Source organism: Rhinolophus sinicus, linkage group LG03, assembly GCF_036562045.2.
Source record: "Rhinolophus sinicus isolate RSC01 linkage group LG03, ASM3656204v1, whole genome shotgun sequence".
Taxonomy (NCBI): Eukaryota; Metazoa; Chordata; class Mammalia; order Chiroptera; family Rhinolophidae; genus Rhinolophus; species Rhinolophus sinicus.
The window spans coordinates 35,202,035-35,221,301 of record NC_133753.1 but is presented as its reverse complement, the minus strand read 5'-3'; the positions used below and the strand labels follow the sequence as shown (position 1 = coordinate 35,221,301).

Here is a 19,267-nt window from a genome sequence, read left to right as displayed (position 1 = left end):
TTCAAATGAAATACTCAAGCTGGGAGCAGAATGAGATACGAAGGATTACATTCTGGCCTTTATGTATTATGCCATATTTAACACATCCCAGTATTTCAAAGCTTCTCTTCCCCCCTTTCCCATAAATCCCCTAAAACTGTGTACTCACTCAGCATGAGGAAAGGTCTAAGTCTTATAATTATTGGAGAGTCAGTCTTTCTCCATCTTTTATTCCTGTGATTAACTTTTGTCTCTGAGTATTTAAACTAAACTAGATTGGTAGCTGGCCTTCATCTACAAGTCTTTTGCTTCCAAATCCATCTCCTTTGATAATCACTTCTGCAAATGCTGCACCTTTTCTTCCCCACAGGTAAATTAGAGTCCCAATTACGGGCAATTTCTATAAAGTCCTCAAGCTACAAGCCTTCTTAAGGCAGGTACTATGATTTCTACCTTTTAGTGGCCTTAGTACCCAGGAAGTTGCCCTATGTAAAGCAGGAAATAAAAACAGTAGATGATGATGATGATGATGATGATGATGATGATGACGGTGACGACAGTACCACAACTTCTCATCCTTAGTTTCCCTATCCATTGACCTTTGTGTGGACAACACAAGGTAAAGAAGGTAACACAGGGCTCTGAGGCCAGAGAGACTGTGGTTCAAATCCTAGTTCTATCACTGACTAGTTGTACAGCCTTGAAATAAACACACACAACACTCTCAATTGTTCAGTAACTTATTGACAACTTTCTCTTTTCCCCTCCTATTCTTCTTGCTGATCATAACTCTCAGAGTCATTAACAGAACAGTCTCTTCCCTGAGCCATCCCTTTCCTAACCTTCCTACCACTCCCTCCCGAGAGTTAGGGGGGAATTTCTTTTCTGCCTTAAAGTCCTTCATGCCACCGCTTGTCACTTTGAATCTCTCAGATGCTCCCTCCATTCACCAGGCAGGTTTATTCCATGTCACATTTATTTATTACACGTTTATTAAATACCTTTCTTCAATTCTGTGTCCCAGGCAATACCCTATTTTGCAATGTGCTCGCCTCCTTCCCCGAAGATTTCTAACTCTTTTTCTGCTTTTTGTTCACTGAATCCCTATTTTGTGATAACTTTCATAACTGGAAGACTTCATCATTTCTCCCTAAATCCAGACATGATTTCCATTTTCTTACAATGTTAAAAAAACATACAACTTTTTTGCCTTTAACAGGCAAATACTGTAGATAGTTGTCAAATGTTTGTTCAGCTCCATTAAGCCTGTGTATAACAAGTCCTGACTGAAGAGGAGAGATTGTCTCCTCTACTTTGTACTACACTGAGTGTAGCAACATATATACAGATAATTTATCAACTTCTGATTGTGATGATGCCTTGAGAAAAAGAAAACAAAACATCTTTTGCTCTGACATGAATCATATATTCCCATCTTTGATTACAAAATGACATACACCCACCTATCATAGAAAAATTTAAATACAATAAACATCTTTAAATACTTTACAAGGAAAAAGGGTGGCTATTTCACATTGAAATCTTTATATGTTAGTTGATGTTTCACATCTAGTTTAAAGTACTCATTCAATTAAGGCTGTGAAATATGAAAGACAAGAGTGGCAAGATGGAGGAAAGAAAAGAGAAAACATCTCATAAAATTCTAAGTATACAGTGGCATTTAATGTGAGAAATTATACATACACAAATCCTGAATTTTGCTTTTGTATTTTTAAAAAAGCATCTTTGTTTTACACATTTTCTGCAGATATTTCTAGCTTGAAGTTCCTTTCTGACTAATTAATATCCTAATAAATATAATAATTCTATACCTATTCTCCCTTTCTAATAAGGATTACATTACTTTAGGCAAGTCATGTCTATAAGTCAATGATCTTATTTTTAAAAATGTAACCAAACTTCCAAATATAGGAGAGTATGATCCTCTTGGAAAACTCTATGCTTATTCCAAGAACGGGGCCACTTCTCAAAATACTTTTAGAATTCCTCTTAGGAAACATCTTCAGTTAGTTAAAAACCACATAACAAAGTGAAATCTTGTTACTTTATAGAGATCTCATTTTAGTATATATATAAAAAAGTGCCATTACTCACCTGATGCAATCAACTTGACTTCAAATTACATTTTTGGCTGCATCCAAAAATCAATTTACCTCAAAAGACAAAGATTTTCTACTACGAAAGTTATTTTTTAAAAATGTGAAAGCATTCTGAGAGTGGTATCCCCCAAATTATTAGAAACAAAAATAGCATGTCAGAGTAAGGGTTAAGCCTCAAAGTTTGCCAAAGCCAATAATTTTGAGGGAAGAACATTAATTTTTAATTATAATCTTGGAATACTTTATTTTCATACTTCAGGTGTTTGAATTTTGTAGTAATAAACCTTTTCAAAATCTTAAAATGGTTTTAAATGGGATATGAATTTAAAATTTCCCACAAAGATTTCAGAGGAGTGGGGTGTGGAGAAAGTGCACCAAAGTGTGTTAAGGATAAGAATTTTCCGCTCGTAACCTAAGCACCCAAAACATGTGCAAGTTCAGAGGCGCAAGTTCTAGAAATTTGAAGTTTTGTTGAATGCTGGTGACTTAGGGGGGACTTCAAGCAATTCTGAAGGTCTCCATTCTTTCCTGAAACTATGTATTTGAACAAATACCGATTGCATTCAATGATTTTTTTTGTTTGTTTCACAGTGTGATTCTTGTAATATGAGCTTTTCAGTAATTGTGAATTTTATTTTAGTCTTTTTTGGGCACTTACAGTTCACAATGCTTGGTTGAGTGGTTTAAGATTGTTTTAATCTGCATTTTACATTCCTTTTGGCACTTTTGAAGGAGACATTGTCTTGTATGCTGCTTGGGGGAAGTGGTAAGCTTCCCTCTGTCTCTTTTTTCAGTGTTTGGCTTTTTGAAATGCACGATTCTCCCCAGAATCCTGTATCATTCAACGGAGCAGTTAAAAATTTGCCTTCACAAGCTCTGCATCCCAACCCTTCTTAGAGGCTGGTATCCCCGGCTTCGGATTTAGGTTGTTTAGCCACTGCTATCATAGGCTCAGGTGGCCCTTCCCGGAAGAAAAGTACAACTGGATTTTTGCGAGCCCACAAGGCCACATCCCCTCCTACCCCGCTGATCGGATTGGAAGAGGACATCCTGCTGCAGGCCCCCAACCTGTTGGCATAGCGGTTTCGAAGGCGATTGCGTGTTCTGGCTTGCAGGCCCGGGCCCTGGTTGGGCAGGAAACTGTCCACATTTCTAGTCCGGTAACCCTCTTCCCGGTTGCGTCCCAGGAGCATCGAAATGTTGGGATTGCGAATGGCATAGATGACAGGGTTGATGGCCCCATTGGCCCAGGTCAGCCAGACAGCCACCACATTGAGGAGCGAGGGGGCCTGCGTGGCCTGGGCCTGCCGGGCGGCAGCCAGCAGCACCAGGAAGCAGTAGGGCCCCCAGCAGAAGATGACGAAGACAATCATGATGAGCACGGTGGTGGCCGTGCGCACCTCGCTGAAGAAGCGCAGCACGCGCGCGTAGGTGGTCAAGGGCCGCACGCGCACGTCCGACAGGCGCACGGCCTTGCAGATGTGGTAGTGGCAGAAGCACATGAGCAGGAAGGGCAGCAGGTAGCAGGCCATGACCAGCCCCACGCTGTAGGCCGCGCCCAGCTGCGTGGGGTCCGGGGACGTCCGGTACAGGCAGCCATGGAAGCTCTGCGCCGCCGGGGGCTCCCGGGGCGCGCGGAGCAGCTCCCAGGGCAAGGAAAAGCCCAGGGCTGCCAGCCAAGCTCCCGCCAGCAGCTGCAGCGCGCGGCGGCGACCGATCTTCTCCCGGGGCGGCCGCACGATGGCGCAGTAGCGGTCCAGCGAGATGAGGGCCACGCTGAGCGTGGACACGATGCCGAAGCACGAGCTGAAGAAGCGGCTGGCGGCGCAGAAGCCGCGCCAGGGTCCCGCGGCGGCGGCGGGTGGCGAGTCCCCGGGCGGCGTGAAGAGGTCCAGGAAGGCGGCAGGCAGGCAGAGCAGCGCCGTGAGCAGGTCCGACAGGGACAGGGACAGAATGAAGGCGTTGGTAACGGTGCGCAGCTGCCGGTGCTTCACAATCACCCCCATCACCGCGCAGTTGCCCAGGCTAGACAGCAGGAAGATGAGCAGGAGGACGAGCGCCTGGGCCGCCACCGCCGCCCCGTGCGACAGCAGCGGCGCCGCCGCGGGGCCCAGCGGCGGCCTCCCCGCTGCCCCGGTCGCCCCGTGCGGGCCCAGGCCGCCGCCAGCCGAGGCGCCAGTGCTGTCGCCTCCGCTCCCGTCGCTCTGGTTCCCCAGCGCCGCGGCCGCCGCGGTAGCCACGGTGCTCAAGGATAGCCCGGCTGCCCCTGTCACCTCGGAGGAAGTCCCGCCAGGTGTGCCTGCCGGGGAGGGGGCGCCGGGGTGTGGGCTGCCCGACAAGGCCATGGTCACTGGCGGGCGGCCCGGCGGCGGCCGCGGGTCTGCTCATCCCGCACTAGGGGAGGCGGCCGCAAGCCGGAGGGTGGCTCCGGGCTGGGGAGAGAGGCCGCTGCCGGGAGTCGGGCACCGCCGGAGGGGTGGCAGTCGCCCGGGACCTGGCGGAACCTTTGACGTGGGTTTCAGGCGTTGCCGAGGGAACCGCGTGTTTACGCAGGAGCGCGGGGCGGGACGCCGGCCAAGTACTTTACGAAAAGCCGACGCACTACATTACCCCTCTCCGAGGTGGCTCGGCCGTAGGGCCTGTGCCTCAAGTCGGCCTTCTCGGGGACCACTGCGTGGCCAGATAAAGCGGGAGTGGGCTGTCGTGTAAATGACCAAATTCAACCAGGGTTCATACTCAGGCTCTCTTTCTTGTTAGATACAAATGCCCTACAGAGAGGCCTTTTGGGGAGATGCTTTGTTCTCTGTGAGTGTTTCTGGCATGTGCAAGTAGGGAAGGAGTCGAGAACCTGAAGTGAAGACACGATCCAAATCCGGAGATCTTAAACTCGAGGGGCAGAATAATTTAAACCAGGTGTTCTCAAACTTGAGCATGCAACAGAGAGGGCTTCCTAAAACACAAGTGACTGTGCCCAACCCCCGAGTTTCAGATTCAGTAGGTCTGGGGTCCTGTCCTAGAATTTGCATTTCTAACAAGTTCCCAGGCGGTAATGGTGTTGCTAATCTGAGGACCACACTTAGAATACCACTGATGTAGGGCACTTGTTAAAATGCACATTCACTGGTTGACTCCCAGGATTACTGAAGATGGGCCCATGAATCTAAACCCCGTAGGTGATTCTGATACAGGATATGTATCTCAGAAAATTGCACCACCTTTCATCTAGTTTACAAGCCAACAGTGTTTCTTTTAGATGAATTCCTCTTCCTCACCACCAGCCCATGTCCAATCACCAAGACCTGGGAATTTTACTTGTTAAATATCTTTGTATCCATTCACTTCCTCCATCATTTTATCCTACACCTGAATCTTAGCTCTCATTCTCTCTTCTTTGGACTACTGCTGTCAACTTCCCACATCCAGCCCCTACTCTACACGATAGGTAGAATGCTCTTGTAAACAAAATAAATTTGATCATGTCCACTTATTAAACCCCTCTAATGGCTTTCTCCATTTAAATTAGGATAAGGGCCCCAATCCTCAATATTTCCTACAAGGCAATGTATGATTTGACATCTGCTTCCTCTCTAGTCTCATTTGGGGTCACGTTCCTTCTTTTGTGCTCCACCCCAGTTACACTGGCCTTTTGTGAGTTCCTTAAGACTCCCATCTGAGGGCATTTGCACTTGCTTTCCCCTCTGCCTGGAAAACTCCACCTCCTTCCCCAATTCCCTTGCATCCCCATATCCACATGGGTGTTAGTCTCAGGGGAAGCCTTCCTTGGCTTGTAGGGCATACCACTGCCCATGATTATGTTTTTATGAGTAAGCATTACTTGCCTCTCATTGTAGACTATAGGTTCTGTGATGGCAAGAACTTTGTATGATTTTTTAAATTAGATTTCTAACACTTAACACTGGAAGGCTGCTAGATACACAAAAAGTTATTTTTTGAGTGACTGTAGGAGGAGAATCTGGCAACTGAGAGACCAGTTAACAAAAGACATTGTAATAGCACAGGGGAGAAATGAAGGAGTCTGCATTAAAGCATTTACAGTGGAGAGAAGAGATTTTTAAGAAGGCAGTGTATGGATTGGGTACTTTAGATATAAGCAATACAAACAGGGCACTGTCTCACTGAAGCAAAAAAGGAATTTATTGAAGGATAGGGGGAGTTCAAATTACAAAAGGTATTCTAACAGCCAGTCTTTTCCTCCAGGTGAGGAGCTAACAGGCTTTTCATGTATTTCAAAGATAAAAGCAGTTGCCAGGTAGGGAAGACTCACCTGTAAAGCCTGGGCCCAAATGGGTAATTAAAATAGATTGGTTAGAAAGTTTTGCTCTTCAAATGGTAGTCCTCCTACCAGCAGCATCAGCATTACCTAGGAGCTTGTCAGAAATGGCCCTCACCCTGCCTAATACATGAGAATCTGCATTTAAAGATCCCCAGGCAATTCATACGTACATTGAAGGATGAGAAGCATTGTCCTAGGAGGGATGTTATGGAATTTGTGGGTTTTGAGGATTGATGAAAAGGGTGCCCCAAGTCTTATGGAGTCTAAAGGCCTTGTGGCAAAATGCATTGCAAGTTCTTGGTGAAGAGGAGATGGACTTGGGCCCACACGATGCAGCATTCAGTAGGTACTAATGGGAACTGGGTACTAATCTACTGGCCTTGAGAGCCTCAGTGAGTGGGCCTGTGGCTGAGCTCAGCACCAAGGGAATGGAGGTTTCTGCTCTAAACTGTATCACAACTGCCTGCCAGGAACAAGCGGCAGGGTCCACCATGGATTGCATAAACCCGTGGGTGACTATCAGATCTGACAGTTAGATCAAGCACAATTTCCAAAAAGCAATGAGGCAGAAACCAGATTGCAACAGTTGAATAGCAAAAAGGAAGATGAGAAAATGTGCCCAGTGATCAGAAGCGTCCGGAATCTAGAAGCCTGACTACAAAGGGAAGGAAATAGGGGTGACAGCGAGCTAAAGCTGGAAGGTGGACAAAGGATGCTTGTGTCGTTTATGTTTATGATGAGCACATTTCAATACTCAGAGGAAGGAACCAGTGAGGGGAAGGAGGTTTCTTGAAAGAGGTTAATCGATGAAGCAAAACCCTTACCAAGGATGGGAAGGGATAAATGTGAGCAATATTTAGAAGATAGAGTCAACAGGGCTTTGTGACTGATTAGACACATAAAGTAGAGAGGAGGAAGAATTAATTTCCTTCGTGTTTTTGACTCCAAGAGAGATGGGGCGAAGTACAGAAGGAATGAATATTATTGCAAGAGTGTGTCCGGTTTGGATTAGAATTTAGGAAGATTTAGGCAATATCTATTTTTTAATGTTCAAGAAATATAACATTTTTGTTCGAGTACTATATCCTAGAACAAGCTCCGTCTGTCCTATCTGAAGTGGAGGAACTATAGTAGGACAATACTGGACTTGGAGTCAGAAGTCCTAGGTTCACAGCCTTTAATGTGACCTTAGGAGAGTTATTTAATATGTCTGACTTGCATTTCCCTCATATCTGTAAGTGGGATAAAAACAGTGGCACACCATGGGCAGGGCAGAAAAAGTGGTCTGCCCTGGTTCAGTTGATAAGGGGTGCACTGTCTGTAGACAATTTTAAAATAATAATAAAATTAACTAAAAGACTGTCTGGTTTTTATTATCATGTGCTGACAATTCTAAACAACATCACTGATGAAAAACTTTCTGCTCTTTGTAGTCATGGGATAATAATACACATTCCATGGTGTACTTCATTAAAGTAGAAGATGTGTATGTGTGTGTGTGTGTGTCTGTCTGTCTGTGTGTGTGTGTGTCTGTCTGTGTGTGTGTGGCACATTGTAAAATACTATAAAATGTAACTTTTAAACTATGCATCTTTTTCCCAAATCCATGTGACTTGTGAAATTTGGAGAGAAAATAGTGGTCTGTTTTTATTTTTAAAAAAAGACTGCAAATCTCCCTAATCTGTAGAAAATGTCTTAGTCATTAGTAAGTTAGTGATTTCTTTACCACAGAATTTGATAGAGAATGAATGGAAAACATTAGTGTTTGTGTAATTAATAGGAAAATCAAGAACATTAACTTTTTAGCCTTCACTTTGGTCAGGTAATTCAACACAGACCAAATAACTGGGTCTACAGACTTGCTGGATGACAAAGCCAATTAAAATGAATTAGCTCAGTTTCTGTATGCTCAGAAAATAAACACAATTATTTCTTATCTCACAAAAGGACTGAATATTGAGAGCATCACATGTTGAATAATTTTTTAATAAATTTTATTGGGGGAATATTGGGGAACAGTGTGTTTCTCCAGACCCATCAGCTCCAAGCCATTGTCCTTCAATCTGATTGTGGAGGGTGCAGCTCAGCTCCAAGTCCAGTTGCCGTTTTCAAGGGGCACAGTCCACCATCCCATGAGGGAATCGAACCGGCAACCGTGTTGTTCAGAGCTCGCGCTCTAAGCAACTGAGCCATCCGGCTGCCTCTTGAATATTTTTTAATACTTCATCTTATAATGACTGATAATAATGAATTTTCTTAACAGTCTCAAGAAGACCAATAGTTAACATTTGTTTCATGATTTAAATTGACCTGGCATGTAGTTGGTACAGTATGAGAGTCGTCCTACTGTAGTGATTCATTGATTGATCTCTACTGTGTCCCTGTATTTCAATAATGCAATATACAATCCCTTTCATAAGAGCCTTAAAGATATATCAAAAGTCTGATTAGAAGTTGGTCTTCTCAGATCAGTTTATGAGACTTCAGTTTCCTGGGATAAGAGCTGGGCTTTGCAGCACAGAGAACAGCCCGGCAGTAACTATAACAACATGTACCCAAAGAAGCTGACCTACCCCACTCCTTCCTAGGCTATGCTGAGTGGTGAGTACTTTATAATAATCCATCTCTCTTACATCCTGCTTAGAGAGAGGGCATTATTTCACTCAAAACTGGAAGACGAAAATAATGAACTTGTAAGAGTCATTGTTGTAAGGGCTACAATTCAAGTGACTATTCAAAGAGCATTTAAAACAAAATGTTATAGTAATTACCATAAAGTAATATTTTAAAAGTAATGAGAACTAAGGTTTTAATTTTATCTGATTTGTTAATAACTAAAAATATATATGCAAATATGAGGTATAATGACTAGCCACAGTGTACTATATAAAATTTTATAAAGAATGGAAGTTGGCTTACACGTACAATTTAGATAAAGATTTCCATATAATTCAGAGTAAAATTACTTATAGATAATAATTGCTTTAAAAAGAAAGCCCTTAAAAGTCAAAGAAGTCACTTGAGAAGAAATCCATCCCTCAGTGGGTCGTCGTCTTCTATTATAAAACTTGCTATACCGGTGTAATGGGATTGTCCGGATACCTCCACAATAACACCATGAAAATCACCACAGTTTGCTTCCTGAAAAATGACGTTGAAAGGAGTACAATGTCAAAATACTGCAGTCATATTGTATCTGGCCTAAAAGTCATATTCTTGATTTTTATCATTTTAAAGAAAACCCAAGAGTTAATCAAATAAACAATGAAACAAAAGCGACCTGATCGGATTTGTGTTTTAGATAAGTTTAGCTGTAATGTAGGGGACAAATTGGAGAGGAAAGAAACTAGATACCCAGAATCCTGTTAAGAGGTAACCTTAATTCACTGATTGAATCTAGAGTCACTAGGGTAGTTTTCGGTAAGGATAAGAACAAAATATAGAGATACTTTGGAGGTAGAATTGACAAGCCTGGGGACTGATGCATGTGGGAGGTGAGGAATAGGAATAAGTTAAATATGACCATAGCTTCTAGCTTGGAAGTGAAGCTAGATGGGGAATGGGGCAGGAAAGGCACATTTAGGAAGGGAGGGAGGGAGGAAAGGCAGGCTTTTTAACAAGCTGAGTTGTGATATCCCTGGGATAATCGTTTCAAGAATACAAGCGTTAGACTCCGGAGAGAAGGCCAGGGCAGGCAGGGTGGGAAGGAAGTTTTGGGAGCCACCAACAGCAGGTGGTTGAGAGCTGAAGCTTCATTGGTGGGTGAAATTGCCCAAAGGCATCAAATTGCAGATGAGATGAGAAGGAAGTCAAGGATAAAATGCTGGGGACCCCTAAATGGAAGGACAGAGCAAGGAGTTGGGGCAGGGAAGGTACTATCAGAGAGCCTGGAAGAGCCCAGAGAGAGGGAAGGAGAGCGGAGCAAGTGAAGATGTTCTGGCAAGTATGATAATAACTATAAAAGAAATAACTTCAAATCTTAACTACAGAGTATCTTTTTATTTTCTAATTTTTAAAAATGAGAATAACTGCAGCCTTAGGTAAAATGTCAGTTATTAGGTTAGAGTACAGTAATTTTATTATCTTTTTGTAAAGCTGCTATAATATAAAGCCTCATTGAAAACTTGCTTTGTCTAATAGCAACATAGTAATGCCTAGCAGCGTGGGGTCTGCTCGGAGAGACCATGTTCCTAAGCTGGCTCCATTATGCACTGTTGGACCTCTGGCAAATGACCTAAACTCTCTAATGCTCCACTATATCTATTCTCTGTTTAAAAAGGATGATACCAGTACTGACTTCTAGGATTCTTAGGAGAATTAGATAGTCTGTATGCGTATAAAGTGCTTAGCTTGGAAACTGACACATAGTGAAGCACCCAATAAATGTTGTAGATTATTATTTTATCTTAAATCTCAGACTTGAAGACAATGTATTCCAAATTTTTGCATACAACACAAATGGTTTAGTATCTCGTAAGATCACTGTATTATATAGGAATCCCTAACTTAAAGAAAATTCAATATTCAGGAAAACCAAACTTTACAAACAGCTATGTTAGGATATAAAACTGTTTATTAGGATAGATTGTTTGCTATGTTAAGGGACTCTTTATGAGTAGATTCATTTACTAGATGTAAATTCATCACCTGTAGTAGATTTCATTTACTCCTATGAGTAAGTTCATTAATTAGTTGTTAGCCCGTTTAAAATTTGATTCCATTACAAAAGTTCTACTTTCCACAACTTTTACATCTTATCATATAAAACGAAACACACCTATAGAATAAAAACAACAGCAAAAAAACCAAACACTAATTTAATGGTTCTCAAACATTTTGGTCTCAGGACTCCTTTATACCTTAAGATTTGAGGACCTTGAAAAAACAGTTTTTGTTTATGTAGGTTATATCTACTATTTTGGTAGATATTAAAGATATTTGGTAGATATTAAAGGTATTTATTTACTAATTCACTTAAAGAATAATAAACCCATTACATGTTAATGTAAATAAACTTTTGTGAAAATATCTGCCAAAACAAAAAGAAATTTATTGAGAAAAATGGGATTGTTTTACATAGTTTCAAACCCCGTTAATGCCTGGCTTAACAGAAGGCAACTAGATTCTCATATCTGCTTCCGCATTCAGTCAGTTGGGATATCAGGATATCATACATCATATAGCCTCTGGAGAACTACACTGTACACTTGTGAGAGAATGAAGTGAAAAGCAAATAATGTCTTAGTATTATTATGAATATAGGGTTGACCTAGTGGACCCATGGAAAGGATTCTGGGGACCCCCAGGGGTTCCCAAACCATACTTTGAGAACCAATATCCTAGTTGAACAGACATTTTTACAGGCCTGTTTTAAAATTCTGAGCGCTGAGTGAAGGAACTTACCAGCCAACATATACCTCTTCAGTCTCAAAAGTAACACATTTACAAACGAGAAGCTAAAAGTGTAACTCACCCTCACAGCCTTCCCTGTGAACACTGAGCCAGTTGCACTGCTTTTAAATGCTCTGGTCTGGTTCAGTTCTAGAAGTCCTTTGTGATACTGCAAGGCAATTCGGGCTGTCACTCCTGAGCCGGTAGGACTTCTGTCAACCTGTTTCAGCATAAATGAAAATGAGCATGTTCACAGGGTTAGAATTCCGTATTGCCTGGGTTTTGTGCCTAAAAATTAGTTTTAATACCTGTTCATCTGCAAACACACAGATGTTGGTGGTTGGTTCCTCACTATATGAATCTTTTCCATCTGTTAATATAGTTCCATATAGAAAGGCAAGGTCTTCACTATCAGGATGAGTAATTTTAAACTGCAAACAACAAATAATTATCAACTGCATGTAAATATTTTGATTCAAATTTCTTTTAAATAACATATGGGGCACTCAGACATAACTTTTCCATCTTTATCATTTTTAAAATACCTTTTGGGTCCAGGGACTAAATACTAGAAATTATGTCTTTGTCTAGATGTATAAACACAGATTTAGTGGAACTTATGATTATACCATAATTTTGAGTCTTTTTTAAGGAAGTTGCCCTGAACGTTGCCTTTGCTAAAGGAACAGTCCTGTGTGATACACACATACCCCAAACACCACACTGAATCACTGACCCCAGGATGATCCATTCCCAGGTTGGCTGTAGCTGCTCAAAGAGGAGGAGGAGGCCATCATAACCTCACTTTCAGGAGCGAGCATAAAGGGGATAATGCAAAAAAATCAAGCAGTGAGTATCTATTAATACCTCTGATAGATATGAGGATTATGAGGGTCATGGGTAAGCAAAAGTTAGAAGGATACAGAAGCTATTAGGCAAGAGAAACAATTGGATGAACAAAAAAGATGCAAAGGATGAAGGCAGCTGGTATCGTGAAAGGCAGCAGACACACACACAGCGAAGCAGGCACTCACTGACCGGGTAGCTAAGTCACATAAGTGGGAAACCATGGTCAGGCCCAAATTGCAGTGCTTCCTGTTCTGTTCTTCTCAGGAGGTCTGGTTGTATAACTTTTCCTGGATTTCTGTAATGTCTGATAGTTTGAGATTACTGGAATCACACTGCCACGTGCATCCTCACAGTACATTCTATTGCCACTTACCTGTCTTTTAGAGCAGTTGAATAGATTTGGATTCTTAAAATCCAAAGACTCCATCTGCAACCAAGTTAAAGAGGCCTACATATTGGATCTTTGTTCTCTGTTGTCCTAAAGCCCCTATGCCCCACCTCCACTCGAGCACCATTCCAGAATCACACTAGTCACAGCTATGCTTCCCCCACTAGGCTGAGCTCCTTGAAGGTGGTCTCTGTTCTTCCTTTGGGTCTCCAGCATCCAGCATAGTATCTGACATGCAGTAAGTTCTTGGGAAATGTTAAAAGAATGAATGAATGAAGATGAATTTATATTAACTCCAGCTCCCTTCCCTCCCGCCCCACGCCCATGGCCTTTTCCTTTCATTCAGCAGTATGATGGTCAGAAACTCACGAAGTAGTTCTATTGCCTGATTTATCCCTAACAGAACTTTTTCTCAAATTTTTTTCAGAATCCCTCCTCCTCAATATCCTCCCTTTGCAACTTGGGTAAGAAGTTCAAGCTTCAATGAAAAGTTCAAAATTACTCCTATAAAGAAAAGGATGCCTTTTCCTCTTAATTTTATTAAAAATAAGGCGAAATTATTTTATGCCAAATTGTTAACTCAAACTATTAGCTATCTGCTTAATGGAACAGAAAACTGACGTAAATTCAGAGCTTCAGAAGTTACTTTGATAAAATGATTCTCCATATTGGAATTGACAGTACTGGAAAAGTGATAATTTAGAACAGGATATAGTATATATTTTCATTTTGTTATTTAAGTTATATATAAAGTATATTTTAAGTTGGTACAAAAGTAATTGTGGTTTAAAAGGTTAAAAATAATTGCAAAAACCGCAAATTACTTTTGCACCAACCTAATATATAAATATATAAATTATATATAAAGTATATATAAAGTAAAGCCTCAGGTACGTTAAATAGGGCCATAAATAATTATTAATTATGAATAAGTAATTATTAGTACAAGTATATTAGATACTATCTTTCACAAATTATTTTTTACTTAGAATAATAATTATATTTTTATATACTAAAACATTCAAATACTGTTTATAGAGTTTTATTTATAGATCCCAAATTCAAGGTAAAATGGCAGACTAGTGTTAGAAATGAAAGAATAGTCTAGACTTATTTTCTAAACTGATTTTTATCAGAATAGTTTCCCCAAGCCAAAACTAGAGTTACTTGAGTACTTACTTAACTTCTTAGCAATATAGGAAAAATTCAATATATAGCAATATAAGAATAGTAAGGAATTATTGTTCTCTGTGAAATAAAAGAAAATCTGATCAGATTTAATGAAATCTATTTTGTAAGCTATATTTTACATTCATTATTTTCAAGTTTTGTAGGATGACCACATATAGCAAAGCATATGCAGGTCAAATTAATGGAATACTATGATACATTTGTTATATTTTAAATAACCACAAATTACATTAGCATATGTGTATTATTAAAGTTAATAATAGTTATTATTGAACATTTATTATGGGCCAGGCACTATTCCAAGTCCTGACTTACTTCATTCTTATAACACCCTATAAATCAGGTATTTCATAATTTCCATTTTACAGATGGAAAACTGAGGCACATGGAGCTTATATAACTTGTCCAAGATTACAAAAGTTACATGTGGCTAAGCTAGAACTCATAAGCAGTCTTTCTCTAGAGCCTAAGATTCAAACCAGTACCCTATTCATAGTACAACTAATAATTTAAATATATAAATATTTCATTTTCTGTATAGATATGTAATTTATATTCCCTCCATGCCCCAGAAGAAGGCTTTTGTTCTGATGGCAGTGATTGTACTGACCTGAGCTTTCACTGCTTCTGTCACTGCACTTGCTGCATCCACAAGGTCCCGTGTCTTTGCAGAACAAACATCAAGTCCTAACTTTTTAGCGCTAACAAATGCATAAAATGCGCCACCAAATGCAATGTCCACCACCACCTTTCCATGACCGGTAACTTCCACTGAGAGATCTAAAAAAGATGTGTTTGAAAATAAGTTTGTTTTAGTATTTCAGTAATAAAATTTATAGAATTTTTAATATGTATATTTTTTGGGGGGTGCTTCTTCCTATCATGAAAAGGAATGAAACAAAAATCCATCTTCAAAATGAGTAAGCATCAGGTAAATAATAATAGACCTTTAGCTATGTGCATCTTTCTATTTTTAACTTGATGTTTGTATAAGACAAAGATGTCCAAACTGCAGCCCATGGGCCAACTGCGGCCTGCAATCCATTTTTAATTGGCCCGCAGCAAATTCCAAAAATATATTTAGTTTACTTAAATAAACCAGGTGAGGCAATACATACTTCACCTCGAGTGAGTGGCCCGGCTGTTTGTGTATTTTACCGCATATGGCCCTTGGTGAAAAACGTTGAAAAAAGTTTGGACACCCCTGGTATAAGACATACAACATTTGAATGCCATGGTTTTCCTCAATCATATGCACATATTTGTTAACTATTCTGAGGATCTTCTCTAGGAAACATCATAGAGGCAGAGAGAGGGAAAACCCCGAAACATCAACGTGTGAAAACTATGAAGGAAAATGTAGGTCCCCTCTCAGACTACTAGGAATGGTTTAAAATAGTGAGGATTTGGGATCCTAGTCACGAATTGATTTTCTTTAGCTCTAATGTCAAAATAAAATTAAAAAAAAAAAGATTTTTCCTATATATTATATCCAAACACTTATTCATTTATATATTTTCATCTCATGAAAGTATCGTGCAGGCAAATACTCAGAATAAAGCCATTGTAGAATCACTGACTGCTACAGTATCCTTTTGCATTTGAGTATTTTAAGTCTCCAACAAACCCAAAGTTTCACTTGAAGGTCAGTTGTTTGAAATCCTGAAATTGTATTTCCAAATGAATGGAGCTGGATGATATTTTGGGACATTAAACCATATTTTCCCCCGTCTCCCATTTTCTTCTCTTCCTCCTCCCCAATTCAAGTGGGCTCGGTGATCACAGCCTCTGGGAGAGGCATATGGCAGGGGAGAAAGCAGGTTATGGAAACCTAAGATCTCAGGGGAGAGAGACTTGTTGGCAAAGGAGTGTCTTGAAGAGAGAAATCTGTCAGTAGTGAAATTTCCTGTGGACTGAGAAGAGGCTGAAGGTCCCAAGGGCAGAGGATCCATGTGAACTTCCCCATAGCACCAAGTGAGGCTTTGGGGTGTGACAGAGGCAGCCACAAGGAGGGGAGGTAGGGGCCAGGGCGGGGCAGGGGCCACACGCATAGGGCAGATGGTGCTTCCCCGGTTACCTGTGCAAGCTGAGGACCAAAAGGCCCTCTTCTCCAAGGCCCTGGCTCTTTTCAGAAAACTTTGCTCACACTTATGTCAGGGAAAGGGGCAGCACATGGACGCATGAGGCTAAGTCAACCAATACGACAGGGTGGGGGTCTCAAATTCAGAAACTAAATTCTGAAAAATAAAATATATTTCTTGTATTCCTGAGTTTGCAGTCATACAAAGGTACCAGTTACAGACTAGCCCACAAAGTCCTTTTTACATGAGATGTGTCAAAACATAGCAAATTTATCATCAAAAGAGTAAAACATGCCTGTGGAACTTAAGAGCAAAACTGAATGAAAAAGGTCTTTATCTGGATGCTGGTGGAACATGGAAAGCATGTTTAATGAAAGAAGAATGAGGAATTAGACGGAAATGAGGGAAGCTAAGCTAAGTGGGGCTTTGGTGTCATTTGTAAAATAGAATTGCTATTCCCTCCCAGAAGGGTTCTTTTGAGAATTCCATGTGATAATGTGTGGGGAGTGCTTGGCAATGTTAATATTAAAGCCAAAAGTTTAATTTCCAATGGGAATAGGACTCAAGGCCATCAAATATTTACACTTGTCAATCAGCATATTCTTCTCAAAATTTCATTTTAGTTACTCGTTTGACAAATATCGACTACCTACTGTTCTAGCATTTGAATACAGTGAACAAAACTCAGGAGTTTTCATTTTAGCAGGTGGAGATGGACACAGCAATCCTGAGGTGGGTACTGTTGTCATCATTTTACAGACATGACGTTGAGGAATAGAATCACAAAGTCACCAAGATGGGGAGGGGCAGAGCAGTGATCTTGATTGAACACTGTCAGTCCACCTCTTTTGCATCTTTGTAAGTATTTAGGATTTCATTTTCTTAATGATTCCAAGTTACCATTAATGCCCACGGATTATTGCAGTCACACAGTGATGCTCTCAGGAACTACTGTGTTTGCAGGGATGGCTGCCCTAACCAGGCTGCACTGAGGTAGTTGGTGACCCCACGGCCGGATGTCATTTCCCACAAAATAGTGTGCTTTCCATCTGCTGCTGGGGTGGCCTGGGTAGCCAAGCTACTTAAATAGTTGAGGTTTTTAAGATGCAATCCTAAACATAAACTCCTGTCTCCCTCAAGTGCCCTCCCTATGTGGATGTGACACTCACTGTTTCTCCTAAAGGGGAGTGGTATCAATTTCCCAAGTGGCATTCTTCATCCACTTGAGTATTTCAGCTGCCTGAGGTTGGTCTAAGACTGACAAAAGCCTGGGCTATTATGGCATCATTTATAATCAGGCTAATCTGGAATCCAGATCCCTGAGGAGGATCAAGATTGAACTAACAGAATTATTCGCATGGCTTGAAGACAGAGGAAAAGAGGTAATAACCCTATTCTTGGCTGGATAAATTAGCTCCCGGCTCACTTCCAGTGATGACTACTAATGAATCCTCACTGATAGAAATTCAGCCCTTTAGAGGGACCTCCCTCTAAGTAAGGATAAGAGTAGTTACAGACAGCTGTTTTACAGGACATACAGGGTCTGTATTAGGGAACCTGCCAAAACCTTTTGAATACTTTGCATACCTAGAGAACTCTAAACTAGCAACCCTATATATTCTGTAGTTTGTCTGTAGGGATATATACATATATATTCTAAGTAGTACCTTACATACTCTCACTTAATCCTCACACACACAAAAATAACCTCAATGAGATTACAAATGAAGCATAGGCACAGAGAGGTTAAGTAACTTGACTAAGGTTGCACAGCTTTATGGGGGTTGTCAGGATTTGAACTCAGGCAATGTCTGTTCATGTTTTTAAGAGCAGCAACATCGTATCTTCACAATTTATAAATTGCTTAGTTTATTCTCATTTAATTCTTCCCCCAAGAAGTGGGGAAGCACTTTTCACAGATGAATTTTAGTAATTTGTATTTAGTAACTTGTCAGGGGAAAATAATGCGTCTAGCAAGGGTATTCTGAGCCAGTAGATTGGCTGTTCTTTGCTCTTTGACTCTAGCGGACCTTGTTTTATCCAACCATAAAATCTCTAGGAATGCCTGACGAGTAGGTAACGAAGCGATGAGTAAAAGAAATGCGGAATTCTGTACTTCCAAGGCTCTCTCAAGACCACAGGTGGATAGAGCTGCGTGATAATCGAATTGCATGCACAGCACAAATCCGCACGGCTAAGGTGCTGACACACATTCGCAGTGATTTAGAATTACGTTTTTATTGATTGCAAAGGCTGTGGTTTGGGTTAGTTGTGTGGCGTGGATTCAGCCAGAAAGTCAGTGTAGTTAGTTTAGGGCTGGGCAGGGAGGGTCCCGCCGGTTACCTGTGGCCAGCGCGAAGGCCGGGACGCTGTGGAAGCGCACCGGACCGCGGCTGCGGCCGCCCTCGCACTCTACGAAGGCGGCCACCAGGCCGCACGGGCAGTGGATGTTGACGCGGACCTCGCCGGCGCCGGCAGAGGGCGCCGGCACCAGTCCGAAGTCCAGCGCAAAGCGGCCCAGGGCCAGCACTGCGTGGCCGCACATGGAACTGTAGCCCTCGTTGTGCAGGAACAAGACGCCCAAGTGCGCGTCTGGCAGCTCGCTAGGCACCAGCACTGCCCCGTACATGTCCCGGTGGCCCCGGGGCTCGAACATAAGCCGTCGCCGCACGTGGTCAAGGTGCTGGCGCATATAGCGCCTCTTGGCCAGCAACGTGGAGCCCGACACCTCCGGACACCCCGCCAGCACGATGCGCAGGGGCTCGCCTCCCGTGTGCATGTCCACCACTGACAACGCCGGCGTCCTCGGGTCGTGCGGTGGCAGCTGGGGCAGAGCCAGTGTGGTCTCCATTGTTCGCGTCCAGGAACTCGACCACCGCTCCGCAGCGCGCGCTTTAAATCCCGAGCCCGCACTCTGGGCGAGCACAGGACGCTCGGCGGCCCCAGGGGGCGGGGCCTAGACAAGGAAGCGCGA

The 19,267-nt window shown here is 42.0% G+C and overlaps 2 protein-coding genes across 3 annotated transcripts; both read right to left on the bottom strand.

Moving 5' to 3' along the window:
* Window positions 1-1,365: 1,365 nt before the first annotated feature.
* Window positions 1,366-4,604, bottom strand: GPR135 (G protein-coupled receptor 135). The gene has a single exon (XM_019725820.2). The coding sequence runs from the start codon at window positions 4,442-4,444 to the stop codon at window positions 2,993-2,995; it is 1,452 nt and encodes a 483-aa protein (XP_019581379.2). The 5' UTR covers window positions 4,445-4,604; the 3' UTR covers window positions 1,366-2,992.
* Window positions 4,605-8,370: 3,766 nt separating this feature from the next.
* On the bottom strand, window positions 8,371-19,252 carry L3HYPDH (trans-L-3-hydroxyproline dehydratase). Of its 2 annotated transcripts, XM_019725821.2 has the most exons (6): window positions 18,637-19,252; window positions 14,823-14,992; window positions 13,007-13,060; window positions 12,093-12,215; window positions 11,867-12,004; window positions 8,371-9,534 (listed from the first exon to the last, which is right to left on the bottom strand). In XM_019725821.2, exons 1-6 carry the CDS (start codon window positions 19,142-19,144, stop codon window positions 9,409-9,411), a joined length of 1,119 nt encoding a protein of 372 aa, XP_019581380.2. In that variant the 5' UTR covers window positions 19,145-19,252; the 3' UTR covers window positions 8,371-9,408. The 2 variants fall into 2 exon arrangements, with proteins under 2 accessions (XP_019581380.2, XP_019581381.2); XM_019725822.2 differs by lacking the exon at window positions 13,007-13,060.
* Window positions 19,253-19,267: the final 15 nt, after the last annotated feature.